Source organism: Mastacembelus armatus, chromosome 18 (assembly GCF_900324485.2).
Source record: "Mastacembelus armatus chromosome 18, fMasArm1.2, whole genome shotgun sequence".
In the NCBI taxonomy this organism is placed as follows: Eukaryota; Metazoa; Chordata; class Actinopteri; order Synbranchiformes; family Mastacembelidae; genus Mastacembelus; species Mastacembelus armatus.
Genome location: NC_046650.1, coordinates 2,288,607 through 2,314,941, shown reverse-complemented (window position 1 = coordinate 2,314,941; position 26,335 = coordinate 2,288,607). Strand labels below are relative to the sequence as shown.

The 26,335-nt window shown below is 39.6% G+C and overlaps 1 protein-coding gene across 2 annotated transcripts; it reads right to left on the bottom strand.

The window, feature by feature from the left end:
• Positions 1 to 63: 63 nt before the first annotated feature.
• On the bottom strand, positions 64 to 25,803 carry rap1gds1 (RAP1, GTP-GDP dissociation stimulator 1). 2 transcript variants are annotated; one of them, XM_026333633.1, is made up of 15 exons: positions 25,443 to 25,803; positions 20,764 to 20,871; positions 20,075 to 20,197; positions 17,400 to 17,525; positions 13,900 to 14,046; positions 10,430 to 10,558; positions 9,984 to 10,109; positions 8,457 to 8,600; positions 6,976 to 7,107; positions 6,573 to 6,707; positions 6,209 to 6,334; positions 5,831 to 5,970; positions 4,116 to 4,242; positions 3,340 to 3,468; positions 64 to 871 (listed from the first exon to the last, which is right to left on the bottom strand). In XM_026333633.1, the coding sequence occupies exons 1-15, from the start codon at positions 25,444 to 25,446 to the stop codon at positions 744 to 746; spliced, it is 1,824 nt and encodes a 607-aa protein (XP_026189418.1). In that variant the 5' UTR covers positions 25,447 to 25,803; the 3' UTR covers positions 64 to 743. The 2 variants fall into 2 exon arrangements, with proteins under 2 accessions (XP_026189418.1, XP_026189426.1); XM_026333641.1 differs by lacking the exon at positions 13,900 to 14,046.
• Between the last annotated feature and the right edge of the window lie 532 nt (positions 25,804 to 26,335).

Genomic DNA, 26,335 nt, shown 5'->3' with positions numbered 1-26,335 from the left:
GAACACGACTGGGCACATCATGGTTGGCTGCTTTTTCTTAAAAATGAAAGAAAAATCACGACAGGAAGGTAATTTTTTATTCTTTTGTGCACATGTTTACTGATGGGTGATGGGTATCACAGCTATGGTCATAAAAGAGTGTCATCTCTTAATCTATTGCGTTAGGCTGTCTATGGCGCCTCAGCTCCTGTGGAGCTACTTGTAGCAGTAGATGCATGCACAAGTAGAGGTGGGAACTAGGGCTAGACTGATGTATCAGTTATAAAAAGACAAATCACCTTCACTGAGCATTTAAGGGGTATCAGCTGGTAAAGCCTGATATGAAGCCTGCCTCACTCTGCCTTAAGGACTTACTAACCCACCTAAATAAATCTCACTATTATGGCTTTGAGAGGAGAGTTTTGGTGTCCCATGGTAGTTTAAAAACAGTTTCAGAGGCTTTCCCACCTTAGTGTCTAATTCTGGGTAAATTCTTCTCATTCAAAATAAAAATGGATTAGAAAATGCTTGGATTCATGATTTGACGTTCTCAACCCCACATCAGTCTAACCCTAGTGGAGGTGGACGAGGAAGAGGGCTGAGGGTAAAGACCTGACTGTATGTCTGGCTGGCAGTTAACGTGACATGGTACCTTGGCACATAACGATGGGGCACAGGGGAGAGCAGTCATGAGGTGTCATCAGGTGATTAGGTGGTCAGGCAGGCATTTGAGTGGATGAGTGTGGGTGGGACAAGACAGTCATTTAGCTCTGGGCAGTTAATCGCTGCTCTGTGAGAGACGCCTGGTGTGATACCGTCTTGTTCTCATGAGCCCTCAGCTTGGACACCACGTCAATGAATGCCAGGCTCTGGACTTCTTTGTGCAGAGGTTCTAATGAGAAGAAATGGAAAAATTATTTACTGATTTAAATAAAGCCATTTGGCTATACTGGACAGTAGACCAACACAAACACTGGGTGCCCCCATCATGCGTGAACCTGGTGTTTCACATTAAAAGCTGGATAGAACGAAATACTGACAACTGAACTATCTGAATACCTTTAATGTGAAACATCTTTTGCAGACTGTGCTGGGTTTTGTTAATGGCAGCCTAACAACGAGTAAAAAAAGGCAAGATAGTACGAATGCAATTAATATTTGACAATTGTAATTGTGTTAGAGCAGCAGTGTGGCTACATTAACAGCAAAAAGGTACAATAGGAAATTAAAAGGGAAGATTAGCAAACAGGAAGAATCTTACTATAATACAGTGTGACCAAATTTATGTCAATTATTAGTCATGTCATACCAATGTGCAGCTCAGAGTTTCTCTTAACAGAAATACAATCATTCACTTAAATCTTGTGCCTTTTGTATGATCGGTAGGTTTCACATTAAAAGCCTGCATAGACAAAATATCATTAGAATAAAAAAAAAACAAAAAAATTATATATCTATATCTATAGATATATATCTATAGATATATATATATATATATATATATATATATATATATATATATATATATATATATATAGATATAGATATATATATATATAGATATATATATAGATATAGATATATATATAGATATAGATATATATATAGATATAGATATATATATAGATATAGATATATACAGTGGGTACGGAAAGTATTCAGACCCCTTTAAATGTTTCACTCTTTGTGTCATTGCAGCCATTTGCCAAAATCAAAAAAGTTCATTTTATTTCTCATTAATGTACACTCAGCACCCCATCTTGACAGAAAAAAACAGAAATGTAGAAATTTTTGCAAATTTATTAAAAAAGAAAAACTGAAATATCACATGGTCATAAGTATTCAGACCCTGTGCTCAGTATTGAGTAGAAGCAACCTTTTGAGCTAGTACAGCCATGAGTCTTCTTGGGAATGATGCAACAAGTTTTTCACACCTGGATTTGGGGATCCTCTGCCATTCTTCCTTGCAGATCCTCTCCAGTTCTGTCAGGTTGGATGGTGAACGTTGGTGGACAGCCATTTTCAGGTCTCTCCAGAGATGCTCAATTGGGTTTAGGTCAGGGCTCTGGCTGGGCCAGTCAAGAACGGTCACAGAGTTGTTCCGAAGCCACTCCTTTGTTATTTTAGCTGTGTGCTTAGGGTCATTGTCCTGTTGAAAGGTGAACCTTCGGCCCAGTCTGAGGTCCTGAGCACTCTGGAAGAGGTTTTCTTCCAGGATATCTCTGTACTTGGCCGCATTCATCTTTCCTTCAATTGCAACCAGTCGTCCTGTCCCTGCAGCTGAAAAACACCCCCACAACATGATGCTCCCACCACCATGTTTCACTGTAGGGATTGTATTGGGCAGGTGATGAGCAGTGGCTGGTTTTCTCCACACATACCGCTTAGAATTAACGCCAAAAAGTTCAATCTTGGTCTCATCAGACCAGAGAATCTTATTTCTCATAGTCTGGGAGTCCTTCATGTGTTTTTTGGCAAACTCTATGCGGGCTTTCATGTGTCTTGCACTGAGGAGAGGCTTCCGTCGGGCCACTCTGCCATAAAGCCCCGACTGGTGGAGGGCTGCAGTGATAGTTGACTTTGTGGAACTTTCTCCCATCTCCCTACTGCATCTCTGGAGCTCAGCCACAGTGATCTTTGGGTTCTTCTTTACCTCTCTCACCAAGGCTCTTCTCCCACGATTGCTCAGTTTGGCTGGACGGCCAGGTCTAGGAAGAGTTCTGGTCGTCCCAAACTTTTTCCATTTGAGGATTATGGAGGCCACTGTGCTCTTAGGAACCTTGAGTGCTACAGAAATTCTTTTGTAACCTTGGCCAGATCTGTGCCTTGCCACAGTTCTGTCTCTGAGCTCCTTGGGCAGTTCCTTCGACCTCATGATTCTCATTTGCTCTGACATGCACTGTGAGCTGTAAGGTGTTATATAGACAGGTGTGTGCCTTTCCTAATCAAGTCCAATCAGTTTAATTAAACACAGCTGGACTCCAATGAAGGAGCAGAACCATCTCAAGGAGGATCAGAAGAAATGGACAGCATGTGAGTTAAATATGAGTGTCACTGCAAAGGGTCTGAATACTTATGACCATGTGATATTTCAGTTTTTCTTTTTTAATAAATTTGCAAAAATTTCTACATTTCTGTTTTTTTCTGTCAAGATGGGGTGCTGAGTGTACATTAATGAGAAATAAAATGAACTTTTTTGATTTTGGCAAATGGCTGCAATGACGCAAAGAGTGAAAAATTTAAAGGGGTCTGAATACTTTCCGTACCCACTGTATATATATCTATATATATAAATACTTTTTTGTGTAAGAGAAGCCCATAGGCTAATTAAAACTAATTAAAAGCATATTTAGGCCTCACCTGAGCCCATGACTGCACAGATGAGGATCATAGAGTTATACTTGATCTCTGGAGCACTCCTCTCATCTGATAGCAGCTTGTGAAGCACTGACACAAGGTTGGCTCCAACAAAGTCTTTCTCAGCTGCAACTGAAATCCAAAAAACAAATGCAGAGTCTCAGTATTTACCATGATGAATATGAGAAAACATTTTGTTTTTCTTTAACCTGTGCTTTGAGGTAGATTCTTAAGTTCACTTCAGGGATATAATAAATAATGCAAGCTAAGATGCTGTCTCAGAAATCACAGGACAACTACTTTCAGTACACTTGCAGAAAACTATACAGACTGAAATGCACTTAAGATATTTTCACTGGATCATATCAGATGATGTAAAATTCATTATACAAGAGCTTTAACTCCCAAACTGCCTTACATGATGAATGGGTTCTGAACAGTCTAATTTTTACATCTGAAATGTGCATTTATGAATACAATTTAAGCTGCAAAAGAGTCAGCCTTTGTAAGATGTTTCCCAGAGGTGATGTACAGTGTACTTGTGTCTGTCATGAACTACTACCAGCCTCTTTTTACAGTCTGCTGGATCACATATTAGATCTTTAAGTATCAGGTTGGGGAACATCACTCTGCTCCAGTCATGCAGAGCTGAGAGAATCTTCACCACTTGAGGGCTTTAGTTTGTTTTTAACACTCTATTTACACAAACAAAGAAACCACAAACTGACTATAAATGCAATAAATAATAACTTAATAACATTTAAATTGTCATTTCTTACCTAAATCCAGTGCTGCTATGAGCCCCAAAGCCACCAATGCTTCATTCTGCATAATCATATGCTCACTGGTTGCCATGGTAACCAAGTGCTTGACTCCTCCTCCCTGGATGACAGTTCTAACAACCTCCTGAAATCCACAAAAAAGAACCAAAACAAAACAAAAAAAAAAAAATTGTGTGACATGTGACAGGTGAGAGCCTCAAGAGTTTCCTTTACATAACAGTGAAGACACTGGCTGACTAATTTTAATGCGGGCAGTTGTCTTGCACCTAAAACTGCAATATTTCAAGCTGTGACAGGGATTTAATAACTTCACCTTTCAACCCTAGGTTTTTTGGCTGAAGTAAAACAGAGTACATGTGTGTAAATGAGAGGGACTCAAGTATAACGGTGAGGTTACAGGGAGTAGAGGTGAAGAAGGTGGAGGATTTTAAGTACCTAGGGTCAACAGTCCAGAGCAACGGAGAGTGTGGAAAAGAAGTGAAGAGACGTGTGCAAGCAGGTTGGAACGGGTGGAGGAAAGTGTCAGGTGTGATGTGTGACCAAAGAGTGTCAGCAAGAATGAAAGGAAAGGTGGACAAGACAGTGGTGAGACCAGCAATGTTGTCTGGTTTAGAGACAGTGGCACTGAGAAAAAGACAGGAGGCAGAGCTGGAGGTAGCAGAGCTGAAGATGTTGAGGTTCTCTCTGGGAGGGACGAGGATGGATAGGATCAGGAATGAGGACATCAGAGGGACAGCTCATGTTAGATGTTTTGGAGAAAAAGCCAGCGAAGCCAGATTGAGATGGTTTAGACATGTTCAGAGGAGGGACAGTGAATACATTGGTAAAAGGATGCTGAGGTTAGAGCTGCCAGGAAGGAGGCCTAGAGGAAGACCAAAGAGGAGGTTCTTGGATGTAGTGAAGGAGGACATGAGGGTAGTTGGTGTGGGTGAGGATACAGAGGATAGGGTTAAATGGAGGCAGATGATTCGCTGTGACGACCCCAGAAGGGAGCAGCCGAAAGGAAAAGAAGAAGAATGTGTTAAAGCCAGACTGAGCAATAACACAATACATCCTAAAGGCTTAAGCAATACAAATGCAGTTTCTCATTTCAACAGTTTTTTGGCTCCAGCCTTATTTAGTGTGGTATGCTTGTGCGTTTTGCTGAGCAAGACTAAATGTCATCATTAACTTGGGCTTTAAAAAAAAATTCCACAGGGCAGAGTAGTAAATCAAAAAAATAAAGATTATTTTAACAGGGTCTCTGTCAGGTTTGTCAAGATACATTTCAGGCTTTCTAAAACCTTGTTTTGGGGAAGAAAAAAAAAACAACAACAACCACAACCACAAAACAAAAACATACTGTACAATGCAATTTAACATCTGTTTTAGGGTCATAGTGTAAACCATAGACAATATGGCCTGTAATTATTGTTATATTACATCTTCACTTCTCAGCTGCTTATAACAATAATTCCTAATTAAGTAAATTAATGTGATCTGGACACAGACACAAACTATCCTACGAAAAATAATTCACTGATTAAGATTTACTTAGGGTTTTGTTAAAATTGAGAAATTGACATTTATAACTAATATTAGTCCCACACAGCAGGAAAGATTTAAAGATTCTGTTAATAAAAAGCTAGACTTTTTAATACCTTTCAGTCCTTTTCATTGAAGGAAACTGCTTTCAAACTTTAAGATTTTGTGTAAGTGGCACAGTGTCTGACCTTGGACTTGCTGTGTCGGATGAGGGCAGATAGGAGACGGTTGGACTCGCCCATCACTCCTGCATGATCTTTGGCTTCACACCACTCTACTAGCCTCTCCACCAGTTTCCCATTGGTTCCCAGCTGGTCTGCAGCTTCAGCTGAACCAACACACACACAGAGCATTGACGGCCAAACATGCCCAAATGTGATTTCATTCTAATACAGTGAGGCCTCAGAAATTAAGCTCTTACAGTCTGGGCTGCTGAGAATCTGTCTTGATTATCATTACAAAGCTTGTCAGAGTAGATATATTCAGATTCATATGCTTTGGTATGAAGACTTTTAAGGTTTTAGTGCAAAGACAAGACAAAGACAAAGAAACGATCAAATCTCTACCTTGGGTATCGATGAGCATGCGTAACGTCCCCAAGAGTTTAAACTGCACTGGAGGCATCTCCGATTGCAAAAACTTCAACACCACATCTGCTACACCCGCTGACAGCATCTTGGATTTGTTCACCACTGTAGAGAGGAAGCAACAGGGCAGATTTAAAAACATTTGGTCAAAAATAAAAAAATGTAGCAACAAGTTTATTTTGTTTTCTAAAAAAAAAAAAAAACCAAGAGCTACTGAAGTACAATTTGACTGATTAGTGCTTGTATTTTTGTTACTAGGAACCAGGTGGCTACATGCTAACTCTAGAGGGCAGATCCTGGTGTGCGTGCACACTCCTCTACATGACTTGACGTAGCAGCTCACCAGGTATGGCCAGATTCCGCAGGGCGCTGAGGGCTGCGTGTTGAACAGTGACGTTCCCTTCATTGACGTGCCGATCCAACAGTTCCAGAAGCTTCTGCACAATACCAGTGTCAACCATGTGGATGCAGTTCCCATCTGTACAAAAAGCAACAACAGAAGAAACCTTAATCTTCTCAGTGACTGCACTGCACTCATTTGTGAGGCAGCAATATTACCAGTAGGTCATCACTTTCAAAACTATTTTTAAACATCAGACATGTGCAATTACCATATTCCAGTTTATTTTTATTATTCAACAACACTCTTTCTTTACTAAACATTGTTGGTGCTATGTCCCATGATAGAGTTGTTCACTTTTACTCTACTTTCTGCTCCAAACCCCTCAATGTGAAATAAAGCTTACCATTGCGAGCAAAATTAGCGATGGCCAGAGCCCCAGCTAGCTGCAGCTGATGGTTATTAGATGGGATCCAGGACAGGACCCTCTGGAAGACACTGCCCTTCCCTCCCTCAAACAATTTCTGCATGGACTCATCTACACAGCAGAGTAAGAACAGGTTACAGTAACAAAATACAACTAAGTCAGTGACAAACTGCAATACAATATTCACATCCAGGTTGAATTATTCATTCTCTATATCAGTGCTGGACAGAGGACTCCGCATTCATGGTCATGTGTAGGTGAAACTTTCCATCCATAAATTGAGCCTGTTTGTTCTGACCCTTTACTCTAATGACTGTACAGGTGGCTGCAGGTTCTATGCTGCAATCATAATCATAATGCATAAGAAATTATGCATTTGTCATTACTGTTACACAAGGTTCTTTTTAAGCCCAGATTTGCAGTGAATCTGAATATGCATACTATGTGCTCTAAACAGGATGTATATGCTGTATATTTGAGAATTCATGCCACGTAACTGGAAATGAATTTAACACAAATCTATTACATTTACTCTATAACTGATCAGGGCTCCAGTAAGGGCAGGTCTTTACTTCTGTGAGTTTGAAAATAAGATCTGGCTACTCATGGATGTCAGATAGTTGCAGGGTTTATTTGCAACTTAGCTCGGGATGAAGCAGTCTTCCTATATGTAGTTTCAAGAAAAAGGCTGTGCTTAACACCAGTACAGATATACTCGACCACCAGGCAGAGGCTAACCATTGTAATGAGGAGGTAGAGATGATAAGTTCACATCGCACATGAATCTCAAACAACTGTGATTTTGTGTGACAAAAATGACTTTCAATGATTTATTATTCTTACTGATTATGAATTTTATTATTTCTTACTGTATTTTTAGGTTTTCATTTACAGGTTGGATCACAGAGTTCACCAAGGAACTCATAGATGTCTTGTGTTTTCATAATCAAATCTTATGTTTATGTTCTGTGTTCACTACTATACGTGGGCTGCAGATAACTTAAAAACAAGATGATGACTGTTGAAATCTCCATATACATGGAATTTCTGATTGGTAGGGTGGGGACACAGATGTTTCCAGAGAATGTGTCATCATTTAATTTTGTTAAGGACTTTTTAAGCTTGGCACTTTTTACATTTTGTTTTAAAATAAGTTAAGATTTTCAATGTTATAAATACGGACAAGCATTTATGTGCACCGTTACTCTTGCTTACAATGATTCACTGTGGGAAATAAGAAAAAGTAAACCATTAAATGTACAGTATTAATGTGATGTTAAATCTTTGCAAATAAAAAACTGGATGCACCTACATTTTGTGCTGGTGCAACTAAATAAAAAAAGTTAGGTGCACCAGTGCAACCACTTCAAAAAGATAGCCTGAAGCCCTGCTGATGACTATAAAACCAGTTATTAGGAGTTAAGATTGGCCCCATGAACAGATTAAATCCTGGAGTTTACCTCCCAGGAGCAGGAGAACCATGAGGTCAGAGGCAGTCTTGAGCTGAGCAATGTCCTCCTCCCTCTCTCCATCCACAGTCTGAGCCACCACCTCCAGCAGGCACTCCACCAAGCCTGCCTCCACCAGCTGTAGCTTTATCACATCTAGCAAGGGCAGGAGAATAAGAGTTAATAATAATAGTTATGTTTGAAACATGCTCATATGATCATATATGATGCCATTAACACAAATGCACAGCATATAAAGAATAATTATGGAATACTGGTTCATTAATTAAACTGTATTTATTCAGCAAGTCTCATTTTAAATGAGGGTGGTGGCAGCCAGACATAGACATGATGTCTCTACAATCAAATATAGACACTAGTGGTTTTGTTTAGTAATAGAGACATACCAATGAGCTCCAAGGGCTGAGTCAATATCATCTTATTGAAGTTATCAGTACTGGTATATATGTCACCAGATAAGTAAAAAGAAACCGCAGCATAAAATTCCAAACAGATTTTGGGGTAATTCAGAAGCAATGTTGCCTTTACAGTTTGTCCACTAAGCAGCACTGACCAGGTGATTTTCGGTGTCAGATTCCTGCTTTGTATGCATCCTGGTCACAGTTCTTAAACAAATCTGAGAGATGTGCATTAAGATAGCTGTTTGTGTTATGTAAAGATTTTAAAGAAATTATTGGTTGAAGTGTTGTTAAACTCCCAAATAATAGTATCTGCATCAAAATCTGATACCTGACATGTTTTCTATCATCCATCTATGAGATTTCCATCTGAGGATGACATTTTTTACTACCTGATGACATTTTACAGACCAATCGATTAACTGAACAAATAATCAGCAGACTGACTTAAAGCTGCATGCAGCAATTTGAGGGTTTTTAATTGTTTAGCAATTTTCCTTAGGACTATTTTAACTCAAAAAAGTCTTAATATTTGTCACCACTAAACTGTTGATTATCCCTGTCACACCATTAAACTTCTGACTCTTTCACAGAAGAAGTGTTCGATTGCTGTTTCTCTAGAAACGCAATCAACAACACAACCTGACAAATGACAGAGTTGGGTGGTAGAGAGAGAGAGCATAGAGGTAAGTAGAACGTTGTCCTGGAGACTGAAGTGTAGGAGCACTTAGTGTGCCTGGAATGGTGGTAACAGCAGTCAGTATGATCTTTTCTCTGCTGCTGAATCGCTGAATCGCTGAATCACACACACACACACACACACACACACACACACACACACACACACACACACGCTGGCATGTTTGATAAAGAGCAGCTGAGCAAATGCAGGAGCTGCCTGCCATGACTGTGCAGTTAGCAGCTATCCTGGAAAGCATGACTCACAGTGACAGCATAAATTACTATACAGTAGGTGGACATGACTTTCACCTAAAGGCATGTGAGAACACTGCAGCCTCTTTCTGCTCTGCATTTGATCAGACTTTTCATACAATGGATGTGGAATTGTAAAGCTTAATAAAGACAAAAAGAAGGCTAATAGGGAAAAAAAGCACATTACCATTTTCTGCAAGTGGAGCCAGGACCTCAAAAATCATTTCCTTCTTCTCATGCTCTGTCTGCTTCTGGAAGAGACGAACCAGCTCCTCAGCAATATTAGTGGAGGCAAACTGCTCTTTGCTGGATTCTGAAAGCAAGAGATTTATCATAGGCATGCCATAACATAGACAATCTCCACCACTCAAAACAGAGTTTGAAACCACTATCCTGGTCTTTCAAAACCATCTCATGATAATTATGTAACTACATATGAGTAAAGATACTTCTAGGCTCTGCAGGTAAAACAGTGAATAATGCATTTCAATTTAAGGTCCAACTGAAATAATCAGTCATCTGTTTCCTACTAGTTACATGCAATACTTGATACAGTAACACTTTGGACAGTAAACTCATAAACTCCCTAGTCAGTTAGTTTGCTTGGCTTAACAGATATTTAGATATACTCACCAAGCTCAGCCAGATTCCCAAAGGCAATTAGACACATTTCTGTAAGAGCTGTGTTGTGGGAGTGGATGCCTAGCAGCTTCACCAAAGTGGGAATCACACCCATATTGATCAGCTGGGCTTGTAAGGAATCTGCAGTAAACAGAGACACAGAAAGACAGAAGTCGGTGTGTTGTTAACATAATGTAGACCTGAAGAGATGAAGAGAAATTGATGTGCGAATTCTGAAAGCTCATATGTCACACTCAAAATGATTATTTGCACAAATCTGTAAAATGTATTTTAGCTTAAAGGTCTGTGCTATGCTTCCATATGAAAACAGATAATACCAATATGTGGTACTGCACATGGGGATATTTTTGGGAAGTTATTTGCTGCATCTGAAGCATTAATTATGAATGAAGTGAGACTATGTAATTTTTCAAAGAAATAGAACATTCTTACTCTTGAAAATAAAAGATAATTAAAACAAACCTTTTCACAAAGTCAAGGGTCTTAGTTAGGTTGTGGCTGCTAACATTATCCAGGTAGGGCTGTATGTCTGACATTACTATGACACTCCTTGAGATACCACTTCATTACCTTTTAACGCTTATATTTTCCTGCAATACCACATTACATAAACACACTTTAAACTGTGCATTCACACGGTAACAAAATGAAATCACCAGAAACTCACTCACGCATCAAAAGCAAAGAAAGCATTTAGGTTTATTTTTATTCAAAAACAGGAGGAGATGAATCCCTGGTCAAGGGAAACAAGAGTGGGTGGATGAACAGATAAAGAGAAGGAAAAAGTCTGAATACTTAAGATTGTTTCTGATCTTATTTCAACTCTTTTTCAGTCTGAACGTATAGCAGCAGCACAAGCCATCAAAAGTAGGTTTAAAAAAAGCAAATTTCTACCTGGAGCCAGCAAAACTGGTGCAACAGATGGTGTCTGAGCACCAATAAAGTGTTAGATTATTTCAGCCTCAACAGAATTTTACACTGTAATTCCCCAGATCAGAGTGGAGAATCTGTTGGATCACCTTCTGCCATCTCCCCTCCACAAAAAACAAAAATAAGGGTAGTGTTGGAACAGTGCAATTAAAACTAAGCTTTTTACATTATGAGGAGAATACCTCATTTTGAGGACTTACTTTATTGTTGTTCCTGTTCAGTTCATAATCCCATTGTTGTACTTTGCATTTATTCAAACAGTTTTCTGTTCTATAGCCCATGACATATAGATATATTGTAAATGTTACTGGGTTATACAAACAAAACTGACCTAAACCAGAAAAACACAGGGCAAGAAGCATGAACATTTTGACAAATAGCAACAAACAGCACTGGTGTGAGACACAAGCTACTTAGTATCTCAAATAAATTCTAATCTAAATTGTTTGCAATATTTGCACCAAGCCATTAACATGTTTACTATTTACAAAGTACACAAGACCTTCAAACTATAAAAACTTTACCATTTAGTAAGTCTCTAGTGCATTAATAACAGGGAATGGTCTTCAAAACACATGACTGATGGATCATATGTATTTGTCATACTATTAATTAACGAGATTCTATTAACAGTTTAGCTGCAAATACTGACCAACTTCATTTTTCAACTTGAATTACCTTCATAATTAAATACTGATTGGACTGTAACAATAGCCTATGAAATATCACCTTCACTGAGAATGAAGGGTTGCTAAAATAATGTGACTAAAATAAAACATTATGTGGCTTTGTACAAATACTCACCAGACATTATGTGAGCAGATATTTCTTTTAACTGAGGCAGTTTATTTAGTGCTAGTAAGTGGGGACTTGTCTTAACATTACCCTGATATCACTGATATCTGCTGAAGCCTGCAGAAAGCCACAAACACTCATTTATCTGTTAGTACATCTCAAATGTTCCATCACTCAGCCAAACACGTCTAATCTATCCACTGCCAAGAGACACCTTGGCAGGTGGTAGGGGTCTGTCAGATCAGATACTTGCTACTTTCAACAAGCCTTGTTGCCTCAAAGACAAAGACTGCTGGACAGTCCATAAAAATGTAAATTCACTTTTCTCAACTTGGTAACCTGACAAAAACGCCTGAACATGTAAATATCACAGTTAAGTCAAATGAAAAAGGAACTAAATTAGAAGACAGAAACATATAAAAAAAAGAAACCATAAGCTGTATGTAAGCTGCTGTGCAGAGGCATAAACTGCTACCGTTTTATGTGTTCTAACATAAAACCAGTGTACAATTATTTCATCTATGTTCAACAAATTTTCTGTAAAAAAAAAATGTGTAAAACCTAAAAAGGTCAGACATTCTTGATACTTACCACTCAGATGAGGGATACATATTTCTAAAACATTTAACACTTACATAAATTATGTACTTTAATCTTCCCTAAAAACAGTTCAATATTTTGGGCAATAATCTTATTCGCTTTCTTTTAAATGTGAAGAAGTTAAAAAATAATAAATTTATTAAAAAATGTAAAAATACTAAGCTTGTGTGTGTATGTGCAGCAAAGATCTGCAGTCAGAATGTGTTTAGCATAAAGACTGATGCTAAAGCAAAGAGAAACAGTTAGTGTGGCTCTGTCTGAAGTTAAAAAAAAAACAAAAAACAGCTGCCAACATCTCTGGAGCTCACTAATGAACATCATCTTTTTTGTTTATCCGTACACAAAAAGAAACATAATAAGACTAAGAGTCTACAGATCTGCAAGGTGGTATGTGGTAAATGCTAAAGCCTGTTTCCAACATTTCCACAATGACAGTGCTAAGATGTTGATGTTTATCATAGCCACCATCTTAGTTCAGTGTGCCAGCATACTAACAGCAGCTAATTAGCACTAAATACAAAATACAGTTGAGGCAAATGGGAAGATTAATTTCAGTATTGTGCTCACAAACCACAGTACTGTACAAATTTTCAAATTCTAATTTTCACTTGATCATGGCACAAAGTGAAAAGCTGCGAGCGACGCTGGTGAAAAAGTTAAGAAATAATTTACGGTAAGTCCTAAGAATTAACCACCTGGGGACCCTGAAAGATTCAGGATAATCTAACCAGTAATCTAATCAGAGTTCTTCAGTCTGAACCAAAGTCATGGGCTGACAAATGAGGCAACATTTCCACCTCTAAAGCCATGCCACAAGTGTGGCTTAAAAAGAGAGGAACTAGCCAATGAACATGTCCTCGTTGTTGAATCTACTAACAAAGCAAACCTATAAGGGCAATGTGGACAGAGAAAGTGTACTGCTGGTTCTTAGCAAATATTAATAACTGCAGATTACATCAGAGGTGAAGCTTGATAAGCAATAGAGAGCACAGTAGAAAAATCAGGAAAAATGGCAATCCAGACCAGAAAAGCAGAGAATCTCCTGGTTCACTTCAACCTTACTGTATGACAAAGACAATATCTGCTGATTAGGTTGTATTTGTTAACAGTTATCTTTGGGGGAGGATGGTCATTACCATTATCATTGCTATAGTTCATCAGCATGCCACAAAAGACAGTCAAGAGCTTCTCATTTTCCGGCTCAGTATTTTGGTAGAGGGATTTAATGTGTTCAGCTACTATCTGAGCCCCTCCTGCCAGGTCAACTGCACTCCTGCCCTCATCTGCAAAACAAAGAGGTCAGGACACAAATCAACCACAAAGCAAATTAAAAAAGAAACGAAAAAAAAAAAAAAACACAACTTGAAAAATACATATGAAAGCAATGCTAATTAAGCAGTACAAATTAATGGCAACTAAGGCTATAAAACAGTCACAATGTTGAATAAAATAAATATCAAGGAAAGAATTATGAGCACAACTACATGACATGAAGCAGATCCAGGTCTAGGTTCTAAGTGTGCTGAATAAAGATTTTATAGTGCATCCGCTAAAGGTTTTTTATTATTGAAATTCCTACAAGAACCTAGAGTTGGATTTCTTGCTGCATTGACATTGACCATAATTCTTTCCTTATCTTCAAATTTTTTTCCCCAGAGTATGTGCGGCAATGAAAAAAAGTAAAGCTCTCCCTGCACACTTAATGTAATTATTTTGTTGCAGCCAAGAATTAAAAAAGACAAGAGCAAAATCAAAAGAAACTCCAGTCTTAAAAAAAACAAAAAACAAAAAGAAGCTTGGGTAAACTAAAAATATTTCATGTTTTGCATAATCAAGCTTTTGTGTGCAATGTCCATTTCCAGATATGGACATTTGGGGAGAAGGCCAGGACACATGTTCATCAGAAGTACCTTCATTGTTCTGTTTTTTTTCCTTTAGAGAAACAATAAAAACAAAGTAGGGTAATTGTCTCTGTAGGAGGGCTCTGTCTGGTGGAATAACTGCCAAAGGAAGTGTCAGTCCTCAGCATCGGTGCGTCTGTTACTTTCAGTTTCTCATGGCGGCATGCCACGCCTGCCTCTCAGCAACACCTCAATGCTATGTGCACAGTTTTCTGGCCTGTTCATGTAGCTGCTGTTGATGTTGACTCAACTTGTTTCAATTAAAGCCAGTGTCAGGATATGTGAAAGATGAGTAAATCAGAAGATCAGTTACGTAGCAGGGATGGTGGCTAGTTCTTGGCTGTTCAAACTGCAAAGGCAAAAATCTGTGGCCATTTAAAAACACTCTTTCTTTGTCTGTCCACCATGTAGCACTGACAGGTTTATTTTTCAAATGTAAAATATCTTATCTACGTTGCTTGACCAAAACCCAAAGGTTCTGTCTGAAAACAGATGTTAAGCACTTGTGTTGAAAATAAACAAATTGTTATATTTTGTATCAATCAAAATAAATAAAAAAAGTTTTAAAAAAGTCTAGTATGGCTTTGTGGTTTTTATTTATTTTCGTTTTTGACATAGTGTGAATTTACTCATAGTGGTTCCTTCTTTCATAATGTCAATGTCCAGGTGTTGTAATAAAGGCTTCAACTGACTCAAACCTCACATTCACAGGAAGCAGTGAGGATTCCTTCTTGGTCATGAAGCCAAGGACACAAAAGTCATGTCTGTCTGTCCAGTCTACATGTAATCTGTGGAGAGGATTTTGACTCCGTCTCTCAGAGTGGCTAATCATGAACAGCAGTGCACCAGGGCCAATAATACAAACCATCCCTATGAAAGACTTGGGTTTGACTTCCTGAAGCAAGTCAAGCAGTCTGGTGGTTATTTCACACTGTACAGTTCTTCGTTGCCTGTACTGTGATTTTCATTGACAATACCTCTATGCACAGATATGCCCTCATCTGTAGAATAGTTTTGAGTGTGAAGGCCATGGTACCAGTGGATTTCACCGTTTGGCAGTGTCTTGTGACTGGAGCTCCTGGTCATGAGCGATCAAGCATTAGATAGATGCAGGTGTACTGAGACAGGACCACAGTAGGTCCACAGCTCATAGAAAAAAATCACTTGATGGATCACCTAACAGCATGTTGAAATAAAGAATATGAGTTGTTTTTTTTTTCCTAACACACATCTAACAGAACAGATGTGCTCCTACTTTTGACCAATCCAGCTGTTTACACAGAAAGATAACAGCTGGTGTTTTACTCATGCTATACTCCTGTAAATGAGAGCAGTATTTATACACTTCATGTCCATTTTCCTGTTTTACACATATAAAAGGGACCTACAACTGCTATAGACACACTACCGCTGTTGCTGTGCTTACATGCTGCTCACACTATACCTCCTGCACAGGGTATAACAGCAACCTCTTTCCAGATTAATCATTCAATCTCCCATTTGTTCCTGTTGTAATACAAGTGATTTCTGAAGATCTGAGGTATCCAAGGCAATGTCTAACACACCGCAAATGTGTTTCTTTAAAGGTAGTGACCAGCTGCGTCTATTATAAACCCATGTCAGCTTACTGAGACCCCCTCCACTCAAACAAATGTCACATCCCACCAGATTCCACAGATACCCAGCTTTCAACAAGATGAGGAACTGTGCACCAGAACTAACAGCTGTGATTAAAGCCTCTAAAGCTGCCTGACTGAAACTAGGCTGCTCATCTCTGAGGCCAATATCCAATAACTCCACTGGTGAAGTACTGCAGAACTTACAGTAGAGCAGATATCTAAGGTGGTATGAGTAGCATTGTCAAACTTTTTATACATATAACTAAACAAATGAGACTAATGTGCAATGTGGCTTTGTTAACACACATGGATCTAATAACTGACACTTCACAGCCCTTTCGTTTATTGCGAATTCAAATCCAATACAACCAAATGTACATGTTAACAATAAAAGATAAACATAGCAACTCCACCAGCCATGTCCAATGATATTATTTGGTTAGGGATATATGTAATTTGAAGTGTTTCAGCTATAACTGACATGTACTTTAAGATTAAGAACAGAAATTATTACTCATTATTAGTCTTAATAAAGCTGCCTACAGTATTAGCAGTTTCAAAATGAAGTGAAATGCTGCAACCTTACTGTTAAATAAATCACCTAGTGTTAGCATGAAGTCAAAATTTCACTGTATGTTGGTCATGTAAGGATGACTCTTAAATCTTCACTTGTGTGTCTGTTAACTGCATATGCAGATAAGACGTAAGATTTCAGTGTAGCTACAGTGTTTTGTATTATCACTGTTAAAGTGTAAGCCTGAGTTGGTAAGCCTGGTAGTATTGATTTGAACTGTTTTGTATAGTTACTGCGCATATTTTCACATGGACTTAGCGAATGGGGTTCCAGGCTGAAGTGTTCAAGTAACAGCTGTTGTGTCTTCCTATGAAAATGCAGTAAATGGTTTCTGGTTATTTAGTGCTCAGCAAAACCCCCTGCATACAACCATATAACCCTGTGAAAAGGCTTGTCTCTGAAACACATGCTTAAATATCATAGCTGTGTCTGCTGTAGTCCAAAAGCAGGATCATTGTTATTATCTTTCTTCTATTAGGTCTGGTGATGACAAGGCCCATGAGGGATTCAGTGCTCCCTAAGCAAAACAAACTCCTACTTACGGCTGTCATAACAGATGTTGCCAAGAGCTCGGCCAGTCTGCAGTAAAACCTCTTGGTCGGTGGAGTTTAACAGCTGAATTAGAGGAGGGATAAGGCCAGCTTCAACACAGGGACTCCGCATGAACTCTGAATGAAGCAAGGATATTGGATAACAGGTCAGAATAACAAGGAAGTCAAGAACATCAAAATGCACTGTTAGCACACATTTGTACTAGAACTTTTATGATGGTAATAAAATCGAGCCACTATACTTCCGGTACTTGCAGCTTGGGCAAAAAACCTCAGGACAAATTATCAAGATAATCAGCCTCTTTAAAAATAAATCACATGTGAACTTTTTGTAAAAAATTATATTAATCCAAAAGAAATTCATTGATCTTTCCTTACTAGGTTTATTTTTATCTCTGCAAATAAATGTATAAAATACCAGCAACCTAATGCACAAATTCAGTTCCTAACCCTATTAATCCTCAAAGAGGGAACTGGTGTTAGTTGGGTTATCAAGTGATGAAAAAGCTAAATCAAAATGAGAACATTAGAAAAAAAGGTCAAAATTAACAAGAATGCTATATTGCATAAACATACTTTACATACAGTACATAGGTTTTTATCCTCCACCTAATGTTTCATACAGTCTCATACAATAAAGACTGCTTCTTTTGGACCTCTGGAATTGTTTATGACACTGGCTGCCAGTCTTGCTGTTTGGAAGCACAGACTTTGGCTTTCTGTATGACACAGGTCAGCAGCATGTTTACAGCATATTATGTGAGACCTATTTGCCCATTTTAGAAGTTGTTTCCACAAACATGAGGCCCACATTTTAGCCCTATGCATGCTAGCTATGCAGGTTAAACAGCAGTCTCATAGGATGACCTTGCAGAGGTGTGAAATAGTTAGGATAGCAAAATTATAGAAAAAATTCATGCTGTTTAAGTTTTATTTGCTGCTTTTAAAGAAACTTCGTTAACATTTAAAAGCAGAAGTGATCTGCAGTGGAATGTAAATCCAGTTCAATGGTTACAGTCATTTGTAATTCCTAACTTGATTGTTTTGCACATTACGTTTTGCTGATCAAAGCAGAGTCTAATGCATCTTTACTCTGCATCTTTAATGCAGGAGTTGATTCACTGCACTCTTTAGACAACAGAAGTTTAAATATTTGGGCTTTGGAAATATATCAAATTTCTTCAACTAGAAAGGCTGGAGTCAAGCAGCTAGACTTTTTTGACAACAGCAAAAACTAATGTCCCCAAATCAAGCCTGACTTGAGTTCAAGTTATGTGGCTCGAGTCCACACCTCTAATACTGGCTACTTCTGCTTAATGGCGTGGCAGTGGCCAACAGAATCACTCTGCCTTACAAAAATCACCCCGCCTTACAAAAATCACCCCAGCCAAGCTGCTGGTATTTGACAAGGATGAGATACTCTCATCTAGTTGTAGTGGTGGTTTACATGTATGCTAACTAGTCATGCTTTCTCTTACATTAAATCAAGTAAGTTCAGAATGTCAGAAAAGGGAGTTCTCTGCAGTCACTTGGCTGCTTGCAGATGTTTCCGGGAAGGATGACAGATAAATGCCAGCAGGATGTTGCCAAGCTTGGCAAACTGCTGGGGAGTGATCATTAGCTGCAGTCTTGAAAGATGCTAAAAACCCATTCATTATCCTAACCTTTTCTTGCTCCAATTTCAATTCCTGTGTGCTTTTTTCTACTTTAAACCCTGCTCTGTGCTCACACAAAGGCATTAGGGAAAATGAAAGCTCTCTGACATCTTACACATGAACCTCTGTTGCAGCGCTGTAGCTAGAAGATGTGGGGCCCCCACTCGGTAACGAAAAAAAATGACAGTACCTGCCCGACAGCGGTAGACAGTACTTTTCCCACAAAAAAAGTAGCGTGTCGGGCAGCAAAATAACAATAGGCTACATTAACCTGTCGAAAAGAATGTGGGATACATTCTGGGATACAGCAGCTCATCTGGTCTCCCTCTCCCTCTTTTCATGGCGTTTCTGGTACCCTGAGTTATGTTTTCATTTCATTTTCAAACGTCAGTCAGTCTCCTTCTCTTCCGCCAAGTTAATCTCTAACTTCAGCGGCCGCGTCGACACTGTTTGGTCCTAATCACAAGCTAGGATGGGACTTACGATTTATTGGGTCTCTCAGATTCACTGACTGAATAATTATTAAATATCTTGTATCGGAGTGAAGATCTTTGGAAAACTTCTTTCATCAAATTGCATGTTTCTGTGGTTTTCATTAAAATCTCTGGCATACTACTAATATAAATATTAGAATTATTCACAGAATAGGGGCCTATAGAGTGTAACTGCTGGATTTTGTGGGGCCCCCTGGACAGTGGGTGGCACCTATAATTGTCACCACCTTTCACACCACTGGCAATGGCCCTGCTCAGTTGGTAAAAGCTTGGCTCTAAAATCGGAAGGAAGGCTGCAAAAGCTAGCCCTGGTATAAAATGACCTGTAAATAAAACATGACGTGCTGTTCTAAAATTTACATCACTAACAAGTGTGCACTATTTACATCAAAGTAATGTAGTCATGAAAAAACATTTGGTTGAGAGCAAGAGAAAGTGTAAATATTGAATGCTGACAACTGGAGGAAAAGAAAGGCAGCATGTGCCTGGGCGGATGGGTTTGGAAACCGAACCTCACCATTTTTGGCCACCTCAGCTATGATGTTGGCTACTTTGGGGGTACAGGAAGACTGGGGCTTTAGCAGGGTGGGGAGCAGTGGAAGGATGCCCATCTCCTGGATCTTAACACTGGCCTCAGTGTCTGCGGGAGGAAAAAAAGTGTTATTTTTAAATCACGTTAATGTATGCTTTCCAGACATACAAGGTGCCTACATATTCTCAGTGTCCCTGGTGTGCACCTCAACTGAAAGTTAATGCTGATTAAAGTGTCTCTATATCTGACAACATAATGGCTATGTTGCTCATTCTAGACAAAGCTGAATTGCCTGCTCGGGGCTGACGAACAAAGTAAGATTTTACTTGAGTATGCCATCATAGGCTTAGAAATCTACTCTTACACATTAGTCAGCTGTCTAGCAAAGACTGTCACACTACCCAAAAATGTGGTTTGGTCAGACACTAACCACAGCTCAGTCAAGAGCCCCACTTTAAGTGCAAATACACATCTCTTATCTAAAAGTATAATCCAGATATTATTTTTTGAATTAACAACTAACTATTACCATCTATTAGAGGGTTTCATTTTTAATACTACAGATATTTATATTTGAGTCATGTAGAAAACATTACAGAACTAGTGCTAGGTCCAGAGTAGGCAGATTGCCAGAGTGATTTTTGCAGACCAAAAGAAAATCAGGCTCTACTCACTGTTGTTGGCAAGTGCTTTGAGCAGACAGTCCAGACAGCTCTCCACGCTGTCAGTGGCACTGTCTGTAGATGCTAGCTTCAGCTTCTCCAAGGCTTCACTCAGGTTGTCTGGAACAGAAAATTTCATAAACAAGTGACTGAAGAGTTTTTCAGTTAAAGAGATAAAAGCCATAAGCTGAAACAGAATGGAATGAGAAATAGAAAGAGACATATACTGGGGTGATTGGGCCATAGAGCAGAGATATATCTAAGCTTTAGATGCCTTAGATACTTCAACCTGGACTCACCTGCCCAGGACACTTAATAGTAGCAGTGTAGAGATTAGCTGTTACATATCAGAAAATCCATTAAAGAGTTGGTAACACACCTGCATTGGTTCAAAACCAGAGATTAAAATGTTACAGATGTCATTAACTGATCTCTGACAGGATCTATGTTACTTTTCTGTGACGCTCCGATCCAGGTCCTGGAACAAACTCTTTCCCACAAACAAAAACATGTCAGAGAACACAGCAGCTTACAACAGTTTAGGTGTCAGTGTTTCAAATCGGGAAAACAATAAAGGAATTCTCCATAGAAAAATGCAGTGCTTTTGTCAGGCTTACTACACACATCTGAAGGAGACACACATTGAAACCAGAAGAAAATGCTGCTTAGAGTACAATTAGCCTGGAGAGCAGACACTCCACCTGGTCAAAGTCAGTAACAAAGTCAGCTATAAGCTGTTTGATTACCAATGACATGCAGCTGTACAGTGCTGATAAACATGTAGCATTTAGAGAAACAACACCGACGTGGTGCTGAGGTCCACAGTAACAAGTCTGCAGCTTTTAAGTGGAAAAGTGAAGCAGCAGTATAAAGGTTTATTGTGCACCAAAAGAAAATGCCTTGTTTTGTGTATTTGGTTTTTGCTGCTTGACATTCAAAGCTTCCAGGAAACACTTTTTAATTGTCTAGTCTAAACACACTCAAATTGAAACCACTGAACTGCACCGTATCATATTGTTACACATTTACTGGACCGTAACAAGACACAGATCAAATTATGGGAGGGGCAGAGATACACACCACTACTCCACAGATGGAGAACCTTCACAGACATAGTGCACAGAGCTTGTGGTTAAGAAAACAGGTGGATGGACTATTAATGTAAAATGCTGAGGAGAAATAATGACTTTTGTAGTAGGGATAAAAATGACTCTTGTACTTTAAGTTTCATCTTTAACCATTTGTGTGAAGTCACTAAAGACTGCATTAGATACGGATACTGTGATTGCTACTGGAGTTAGGTCTCGTGAATAACAGTGTGCAGATATACGCATATTTTCTTACAGTAACAGTTTTTTTTATATTGCTGTCACATAGGGAACAAGCTTTTAAATCTTAAAGCATTATGCAATGCATCTGCGGAAAAATCAATCCATCAATCCAAGTCCAACTCTGTTATTTAGGTTATTTCTTTGTCAAACACCTATAGGCACAATGTGTATACACACACACACTTAAAGCAACTAACTAATGGCTTGCATGACAGTTTCCTCTAAAAAAGCGGTGCCCAATCAGTGGGTAGTGCAGGGATAGTTGGAAAACAAGCAGGACAGTGGCGCTCGAGGACCAGGATTGGCCACCCCTGCTCTAAACCTTTGGATCCTCCAGAAACTGCACTCGTCTCCACAGCCTCAGCAAAATAAGAAATAAAGTAGCTAAACATACAAGCATACAGTGGTTCTTTAACAGTATGTCATTACTGACTGCTGGTACGCTGCTGCATTTGGACTGGTAGCGTGAGTACCATTGAGGTTCCACTGGCAGGTAGCACTCCCCACTTCACAGACTTAACATCCTGACATAATAAGAATTCTGTGGTTATGTTGTACTTTAACATTACAGCAAGTCAGAAGTTCATAGTTAAGAGGTAAAATGACATTTGTCTTGGCTTGAATATGGTTACAATTTAGTACTACAATCAACAAGTTGTAAATATAAAAACACCTTACCCAGAGTGGCTAACAACGCTGTCAGTAAAATCACTGTGTGAACCAGCTGACGCTTGCTACCCACCCACTTATCAGTTTATACTGCTGCCCTCTGGGAGGCATTTTGTGATTCCTCTGGTAATGAGACTTAACAAAACGTCCTTTATTTCCCATGCAATTACAATCTGAAATGTGAAAATTTAAATACAAATACTTTTTCCAAGAGCTACCAAGCCCATTTCTTCATGGCAAGTAACAGAATTAGAAAACTGCAAAGCTGTATATCTTTAAGTGATTTGATGATTGAATTTCTAGAACTGCATTCTTTCACCTGCGCAACATTTCCAAAATTAGGAACATCCTGTCTCAAAATGATGCAGAAAAACTAGTCCATGCGTTTGTTTCCTCAAGGCTAGATTACTGTAACTCATTACTATCTGGATGTCCTAATATCTTAATAAAAAGCCTCCAATTAATCCAGAATGCCGCAGCCAGAGTCCTGACAGGAACTAGCAAGAGAGATCATATTTCTCCTATATTGGCTTCTCTTCATTGGCTCCCTGTAAAATATAGAATAGAATTTAAAATCCTTCTTCTCACATACAAATCCCTTCATAATCAAGCTCCTTCATACCTTAAAGACCTCATAGTACCATATTATCCCAATAGACCACTTCGCTCTCAGAGTGCAGGCCTACTTGTGGTTCCCAGAGTTCTCAAAAGCAGACTGGGAGGCAGCGCCTTTAGCTATCAAGCTCCTCTCCTGTGGAACCAGCTCTCAGCCTGGGTTCAGGAGGCAGACACTCTCTGTACTTTTAAGGCTAGACTTAAAACCTTCCTCTTTGACAAAGCATATAGTTAGGGCTGGCTTCAGGCAACCCTGAACCATCCCTTAGTTAGTTATGCTGCTATAGGCCTAGACTGCCCGAGGACCATCGGTGCACTGAGCTCCCCTACCCTACCCCCCTACCCTACTGCTGATGTGCAGTTACTGGCCCCACCAACTTGCAGTGTCTATTTGTTGTTTATTGTTGCTGTTCTTTTCTCTCTGCTCTATCCACTCACCCCAACCGGTCGAGGCAGATGGCCGCCCAAACTGAGCCCGGTTCTGCTGGAGGTTTTTTTCTTCCGTTAAAGGGAGTTTTTTCCTCTCCACTGTCGCCAAGTGCTTGCTCATAAGGGAATTGTTGGGTTTTTAGTTTTAGTTTTTGTAAAGTGCCTTGAGATGATTTGTATTGTGATTTGGCGCTATACAAATAAAATTGAATTGAATTGAATTGAATTTGGTTAGAAATCCACTTATTCTTGTTAATTAAAGAAACAAATTACACATTGGCCATTTCCTCATAACATCATATATTCATGAATATGAGCTTAATCAAATGTTTCATTGAACTGCGTTTTGTAATGTTTGCCAGCTGTACCACATTCTCAGTCAGGCAAAAGATCTCTATTTGTGACATTTATTTTAAACATACACAAAAACTAGAATAAATAATGCCTGATTGATGCGTTCAGCTTAAAGAAGTGTACGTGTTATAGCCAGAGTGATGCTTATTCACTAGGTCTATACAGGCCTGCTCAGGCTTCATTTTGATTCAGTGTTTCTTTCAGCTCAGTCTGTACGATTCTCAGGAAAAACTGATTAGGGTTAGAACTGACCTGTTGGGCTTGGTCCAGAACACACTAATTACTCTAGAGACTGAGACGTTACTTCCTCCTCTATTTTATTTATGAACAATAGAGAACAAAACAATGCTAAGACTTCTTGCAGTAACTGTCATTCCAGGATTGTGTGTACAAAAGTGGCAATGATGCACTGTCTAGCACTGTATATGATGTTGCAGTGATCTGGTTGCTGCTGTTAGTTGCTAGTGTGCTGCACAACCCACACACATCCATCCCTGGAGGCCTCATATGAAACAACAGCATGAGATTTGACACTGTGAAATACCTCATAAACTGTCAAACAAATATTGCTCAACAATTCATTTAGGAATACCCTTGCCTCATATGGACACTGGCTTTCAAACATGATATATGGAGAGGTAATTTTATTGAATCTACAGCTCACTTTGAAAGTCAATTTGGATTCAAATCTATGAAGATGTACCAGAGGCCAGTGCCTTCATCATCAATAACCACTTTAAACAGTACCGTTGCAGAGAGCAGTGCAGTATAAACAGCAACACAAAGTAGGCTGCTGTTGGGATCCCATTGCATAACAACTGTGAAGATGTAGGAGTGCCATCTACACCATCAGCTGCACACTGCCATTTCAGAGGATGTGCAATCCTTTAGCAACCAGGACCTCCAAGCCATTTCGAGTCCCAGCTGAATAACATCGGCCTAAAGAAACTGGCAATGGGAATAGATCATATTTGCAGAGCTAGCATGGCTAAAAGGTAAAAGAATCATGAGCAGTAAGAGCCAGGGAGTCAGGGAAGCTACCCCACCCGAGTACTGAGCCACGCACGCGCATGCACGCCGCACACACCGTTCAGCCACAGTCAGCTTTTCATACGACCACCGTCAATAATAAACCAGTGAAATGACGGAATGAATGCACGATACACAGCAGCAGCCAAAAACCATAAGTGGCTCTTCTTGGCGTTTTAATGACAACCATTCTGAGCTTGGACTAAATGAGAACTGTTCTTGTTAGCTAACTCAGCTCAGCTTGTTAGCTCGCAGTCCACTCACCCATCTCAGCGGGATGTTGCTCCGGAAAATAAACCGGGCTGCTAAGCTCTCCAGGGCAGCTGGGAACCGAGTCGTACTAGCCAGAGGCCCCGCTTTCCCCGCACTGTTCGTCCGGTAAATTGGTGAAGTTAGCGGTTTGGGTTAGTTAGCTAGCTAGCCAGTTAGTAGCGACAGCAGCCGCCGGGCCGGTCAGGCAGTCCCGCTCAGATGGATACTGCTGTACAGCGGCCTGTGCACCGGGTGGCTACCAGGTTAACGCATTTAACGCCCTCTCACATCCACGCCGACAACACGACCCGCTGGTTGGCAGTCCCCTGGACGATTGGCTCAGTTTGGCATCCCACGGTCAATTCAGTCAGGAGGGATGAAGAACAGGACTTCCGGCCAAAACCTTCAAAATAAAATCCTCTTCAAGAAACATGACGTTATGGGACCGCGGAGACATCTAAGAAGCAAAATCCAGACATTTGCCCAGAAATAAAGAACATTGTAGCCACGTAGCCTCGCAAAATAAGATGAATTGATGCCCAAGATAAATGCCAGAGGGACAGATAGAAAACTGAAAAATATAATTTTATCTACAAGATATACTAGAAAATTTACTCCAGGTACTCCGGTTTCCTCCCACAGTCCAAAAACATGCATGTTAGGTTGATTGGTGACTCTAAAAAATTGCCCGTAAGAGTGAGTGTGAGTGTGTGAGGTTGTTTGTCTTTGTGTGTCTCTATGTGGCCCTGTGATGGACTGGTGACCTGTCCAGGGTGTACCCCTGCCTTCCACCCGAGAGAGAGCTGGGATAGGCTCCAGCAGATCCCCGTGACCCTGAGCCAGGAAAAGCGGGTATAGAAGATGGATGGATGGATGGATGGATATACTAGAAAATTTTCCTGAAA